The 6308-nt window shown below is 37.4% G+C and overlaps 1 protein-coding gene across 2 annotated transcripts; it reads right to left on the bottom strand.

Annotated features, from left to right (window-relative positions):
* Positions 1 to 2320: 2320 nt before the first annotated feature.
* Positions 2321 to 5645, bottom strand: LOC108983594 (trihelix transcription factor ASIL2-like). 2 transcript variants are annotated; one of them, XM_018955293.2, is made up of 2 exons: positions 4647 to 5641; positions 2321 to 2607 (listed from the first exon to the last, which is right to left on the bottom strand). In XM_018955293.2, the coding sequence occupies exons 1-2, from the start codon at positions 5485 to 5487 to the stop codon at positions 2594 to 2596; spliced, it is 855 nt and encodes a 284-aa protein (XP_018810838.1). In that variant the 5' UTR covers positions 5488 to 5641; the 3' UTR covers positions 2321 to 2593. The 2 variants fall into 2 exon arrangements, with proteins under 2 accessions (XP_018810838.1, XP_018810840.1); XM_018955295.2 differs by lacking the exon at positions 2321 to 2607 and adding an exon at positions 2616 to 3283 and having other exon boundaries at positions 4647 to 5645.
* Positions 5646 to 6308: the final 663 nt, after the last annotated feature.

Below are 6308 nucleotides of genomic sequence, written 5' to 3'. Positions count from 1 at the left end.
CAGTGGGTGCAAACAGGGGCTTGAGCATTTCCTACTTTGAAGCAGTTGTCCAAAGTATGCCCTTGAATTTTGCAATAAGTAGAAAAGGGGTCACATTTTGAAAGCTGAGTTGTTCTGGAAAATGGCTTATAGGATGAGTATGGCTGTTTCACAGCAAGGGCTATTGAATCTAGTGAAGGGTGGTCATGAAGTACTAGATGCTGCATTTCTTGCTGTTGAACCATAGAAAAGATTTTATTTATGGGAGGCAAGGGATCTAGGAGCATAATCTAGTCACGGGTAATGTTATAAGAATCATTTAGTCTCATAAGGAATTGTATTACATAATCCTTTTGGTATATGTAGAGTAAGATAGCAAGTTTACCACAGGTAAAAGCAGGCATAGGGTCATAGATGATGAGTTCATCCCAAATAGTTTTAAGTTTGCCAAAATAAACACTAACTGAATCAGTATCTTGTTGCATACTTGTGATGGCCTTTTTGAGCTAGAAAATTCGATGCCCATTTTGTTGAGTGAATCTGTCTTTGAGTTCATCCCATATTTGTTGTGCATTATCCACCAATGCAATACTGGATTTGAGGGTTGGGTTAATGGAATTGTGGAGCCAGGAGACTACTAAGTCATTGCATCTCTCCCAAGCATCATAGAGGGAGTCAGTAGAGTCTGTTGGTTTGGTTAAGATTCCATTAATGAAACCAAGTTTGTTCTTGGCACGAAGAAATCTGCACATAGCTCTTGACATGGTTGTATAATTTTCTGAGGTGAGGAGGTTAGTGACCAAGGGAATGAAAGGGTTATCCCCATGATCAAGGTGGTATGGATTGATAATGTTTGTAAAATCCATAAAAATGGAATTGTTCATATCGGTAGCCATAACAGAATATTCTCACTCTGTTGCTTGTGATACCATGTAAGAATAACAAGAAAACTGAGAGAATGAGAAAATCAAAGAGAGAATGAATGGAGAAAGCCAGAAAGAGAATGAATAGAAAAAGGAATTTCAACTTTATTCCATTGTGTATTACATAATGTTGACGCCTTTATACTAAAAGAGGAAAGCAAATCCTAACTAACTACACGAATATTCATGCACGGCTATACAACAATTTACACAAAAGTACATTACACCTCAGTTAAGGAAATGACTTTCTAGTAAATGAATTGAAAAACTATTACAAGCAATGTGTTTATCAGATGATGTTTGAGCCTTCATATGAGAACCATTTACGTTGTCAAGAGCAACAGATTCTTCATCATTTGGAGATGAGGAGTGCTGATGCTATGTTGTGTATGCTGCTCTAATAAAACGCTTCCATTATATACACTGATCTAGTTTTTATAACAATGCCGAATTGGTGTGCCCCACTTGGACTACCAATAGGATCATCCTTATGAGTTACCTTTTGGGTGGTTGATGACCAATTGAGTTCCTAATCGATCAACCCATTTTTAAAAAAATAATAATAAATAAATAAATAAGCTTATGTCCGTTTCGAGTGGCTTTTTCTTAGGTTCTTACAATTTAAATTTTTTTATTATATTTTTTAAGCTTACTGTTTTTTTTAAGTTTTTCTTTACTTTTTTAATGCTTTCAATTCTTTGAAACGTTCTACTGACATGGAATATTGACTAGGGGGTTTTAATTTTTTTTTTTTTTCTTTTTAAATGTTAACTGTGCTTTTGTGATACTTGTCTACAAGTGATTGATCATGATTCAACAAGTACTTTCCACGTTATCAATTTCTATCAATGAATTAAGGGAAATTATATGAAGAGATCACTTTAATATATGAATATTGCTTGAGAAATTGTTTAGAAACTTCTTTCCTACTTTGAAAAAATGTCAAGAACCCCAAGAACAATAAAAATGCATTCAAACAGGTAGAATCCGAAAAGATTACCCCTCCATACGTCCCATAAATTAACACTTTCTATTTCAAATGAAGTGGAAAGATGCTTGTTCTATTTTTCCTCTATGAATAATTAAGCCAAAGGCTCTTTAACAGAAGTAAAAAACTCGAAGCCTAAGGAAACCAAGCACAACAAAATGCCAAAAATGGGAATAGAGATTCAGATGTCCCCCATGCTAGAAGGATCACGGATTATAGAAAATCAAACATGACCCAATGGAAAAAGAGTAATACTACATCAGTCGTAGAATACGTAAGCGCTGTGCAATCACTTTGAAAAATAGTAGGGTCCACTATTAAAAGTTTAATTTTCTTTTCATGTGGGTCTGTATTTATTCACTTTTTTCAAAGTGATTGCGCGGCGCTTGCACACTCACAACTGCAACTATCATTTCTCATAGAAAAAGGAGTAGATAAGCAGAAGAATGCCAAATATACATAACTCTGAAGTCCAAACATAACAAGAGCAATGAAAGAGGGAACAACATTACCAAAATTTCTTAAGCATTTGACAATGTCATTTGGGCTCAAGCTTCTACTTGCAAGTAAAGTACAGTAGGTAAATCCCTTTCTCATTAATAAGGTGGCATCAATATGTTTGCTGGTTTAATTCTATAGTATCTACCTATACCTTTCAAAGAGAAACAGCCAACATTTGTAGGGCATTCTCCAACATAGCTGGCTATGAGTAACTCTCTGTTACATTGAAAAAACAAGAAGATCAGCTAAGATATATTTATCAAAATTAGGCTAACAGAAACCATAAGAGCATTTCCTGCACAGGATCTTGCAGGTACCTCAATACGTCAATGGAAATTACAAAACCAGAAAAATAAGTTCATAATGTCCAATGATACTCATAGATATTGGATATGCTGACATAAGATATATATCAATTACACTGAAAAATTATTTAAATTTTACTGGTTCATAAACAGCAAGCTGCAAAAGATGCAGACGGCTGTGGTCATGTCTGGCTGGACTCCCTACCCTGACATGTATGCATATTAAACCTTAAAAGGGGCGTTGCCTCAGTAGTATGTGACAGCAAACGGGGATTCCCACAACAGGAGAGTAAAGATGGAGAAAACAGATGATGTAAGTTATCAAATAAATTGATGCCAGCACAAGATTTATATATATATACACTACACTGTCACAACCTGCACCATTTTGCTTGACCCAGGGCGAATGACACTATCAAACGCATCGCTTTAAAATTCCTTGTAGTAGGTCAAATCAAACCACAGCTTTGTTATCCACGAACCAACTTTTGTTGCACATGGACGCCATTCTAAAAGTAAGCAACATGAGGATCTCAAAGGACTCTCCACTTTTAGAACTCCTTTATCAAAATTGTAATCACTTTATCCTGAGGATAAAGCAGAAACCATTGATAAAATTACTGGATACACGATTCAACAGCATGGCTCTGGCCAAATGCAGAGTTTCAACACAACTTGATAGACAAATCAAGTGCCTTTATATACTATGTTTACCCCTTTCTTAGCCTTTTCACCACTGCATTTTTGGGGTTCATCTGCTTTTGTCTTCTCTACATTATTTACTCAAAAATATCTGTTCCATAGCATCCATTAGTGAGAGGATCTATTTTCGTCAAACACACCGTTGCAGAAGCCAAGTCAACAAACTTATTGAAGCAAGTTCAGATAGTAAACTAGTCCCCCAAGTATCATACATACACAAATGTCAAATTGAGTCACTTGTTATGAGAAAGATGCAATGAAGGTCTAATGGAAAATTTACATTGGATAGAAAAAAAAATATCAAACATGTTACTAGGGAATAGCTTGTCTTTCCAAGTGACAGGTAGTTATGTAGGATGGTAAAGTGTGATAATGTCACGGCGGAAAACTGGCAATTCAATCAGGAATATGAGGGTAAGGATTATTAAAGAGTCTGTTTTTTATAGGCGGGTAAGGATTATTAAAGATGAATGGTCTATTCTTTGAGCTTGGCTACAATTTTGTCTCAAACAAGAAGCAATGCATCCACCCTTAAAATATTCCAATATCATCAGGATCAACTTCGTATTGGATTAATATATTTAGGTTTTACATCCAAAAAGTATATATATTTGAGTTTCATTTTGGTTATCATTATACAAAATCCTGTCCATGCACTGTGGAACATAAGCAATTTGACAGACCCCACACAAAGAAAGTATGCAGCAAACTATAAAATGACATCAAATCAACAGTGAAAAAGAAGTGGTGGCAAAGTGAAATAATGCAAGTTAATCACAAAATGACCTCATACTGCTATAAAGGAAGCGTTAAAAAAAAATGTATTACACTGCTTGATCCTGCACATTTTATCCCATGTGTAGTCTCTTAACGTGAAAGCTTTGCATCATATAATGAATAAATAAATAGACCCTTTGCCATCAAGAATATTCTTAATAATCCGGTTTATTGTAATCCCCCATTGGCAGATTATTGGCACACAATGATACCAAAGTTGTGGCCCACAGAGCTCTAATCTAACCCATACTAAATCACCCATTCCACTAATATCGAAACCATCCTTGAATAACCAATTATAATAGACCAAAAAAAATCATAAAAAAAATGTTCATTTCTTTTCTAAAATAAAAAATAAATAATCACTCTCCTAAAATGCTAAAACAAGCAAAGAAATAAACAGTTACAATTCCTTTTCAAACATTGGAGCTAATTATGGAGATAAGAGCATGTTTTAAGAGTGTCTCTCACCGGACCGCCTGGCACGCTTCATCTTCTGAAGCTGGACCTGCGTTTCCAACAAGAGCTGCATCCTGTGGCATTCCAAGTCCTTTGCGAATTGCATCTTCTGCTTCTCCAACTCTATCATCTGCCTTTGCTTTACCCATTCCACTCTCTCATATATCTCCCCAAACCTCTCTATCGCCTGCGCCAATTCCCTGTACCCACCACTCCTCACTCTTCCTCCTTCGCTCTCAGTCCCAATGCTCCCCCTCAAGTCCTCCGAACCCTCGCCCTCGGCCGCCGAGAAAACTAAGAAGTTACGCCGGGAGTGGCCCGCTGGTGGCGGGCGTTTGTGAGTTCGGGGACCAACCGGCACCGGCGAGGAGAGATTCCAAGCCTGAGACGCCGTAGGTGGGGTTTTCCGATTCCCTACGGCGACAGGAGATGAAGACTTGGGGAAGGTGGAGCCGATGAGAGCGTCGAGGAGGGCGAAGAAGGGCCAGGAGCTGACGTAAGAGCCGCATGACTGGAAAACCCTAGCCTTCTCGATCTTGAACTTCTTCTTGAGCGTGTCGATGCGGTTCTTGCATTGGACGTCGGAGCGGAGGGAGTTGGGAAAGTGGGCGTGACGGGCGTTGACGGCATCGGCGACCTCCTGCCACTGCTTCTGACCGAGGTTGCCGCGGTTGAGTTGGACGTAGCGGTCGCCCCAGGCGTCGAGAAGAGTGTGAGTGGCTTCCTCGGTCCAACAGTCCTCACGGGCTGGGCAGGGCGGGGCCAGGGAGGGATCCATGGAGGCTAAGGAGGTGCGGCGCTGTTTTGAAATAGCGTAGGAGTCAGAGTGTGGGGTGAGCTGGGCAGAATGCATGTGTCGAGAGCAGAGGAAGGGAACAGTGAAGTATGGACCCACCTCGTTCGAGAATGTGAGTTGTTTATTTCTTGGCTACGACAATGACGCTCGTTGTCTGGGATGTGGGTAGTTTATCTACGACAACGAGGCTTCGTTGTCGGAGCTGAATTTACTTCTTGGCTAAAAAGACAATTTGCGAAAAATGCTTGGTTTATATATAAACTTAGTAATTAGTAAATTTTTGAGTTTTTGAGTTTTTGCATCTGTGTGGACAAGCCAGGATTATAAGTTTGAAGGTGTTAATTATAAATTATAAAATTATTTTTTATTATAAAATAGATCTAACGTATCAGATGATATCATATCAATTTATAAATTTTATTTTTGTAAAATCTATACATGACTGTAACAATATAAAACTGGATGACTCCTCCATCTCAACCTACGAGATCGGATCTAAAATCTAGCATTGGCCCATTTTATTCAAAGTTGCTCCATCTATAATTCAAATATGTGACATGGTACTTAGCTCTTATATAATGCACATACCATTATCACATGGAATGTCAGCAAAAAGAAATTAAACCCATTAAAATTTAAGGAAAAATCTATTTATCATATTTTTTTTTTATTATTATTTTTTATTATCATCTTCTCAATATCTCTTAATTTGACATTAAATGATAAATCTATAAGTAAAATATAATAATAGTCTTCAATCATTTAGTATAATATCATGAAATGATTAGTGGATGACGAAACTTTTATTTTAAGACTTAAGAGTTGAAAAAAGATACATATGAAGTGAGCCGTACAAATTTTAATAAACATTTATTAAG

Source organism: Juglans regia, chromosome 1, assembly GCF_001411555.2.
Source record: "Juglans regia cultivar Chandler chromosome 1, Walnut 2.0, whole genome shotgun sequence".
Lineage (NCBI taxonomy): Eukaryota > Viridiplantae > Streptophyta > Magnoliopsida > Fagales > Juglandaceae > Juglans > Juglans regia.
Note: the sequence above shows the minus strand (reverse complement) of the source record. Positions and strands in the feature narration are given on the sequence as shown.

Coding starts and splice junctions, on each gene's coding strand:
- LOC108983594 (XM_018955293.2), bottom strand. CDS start 5,487: ATGCATTCTGCCCAGCTCACCCCACACTCTGACTCCTACGCTATTTCA.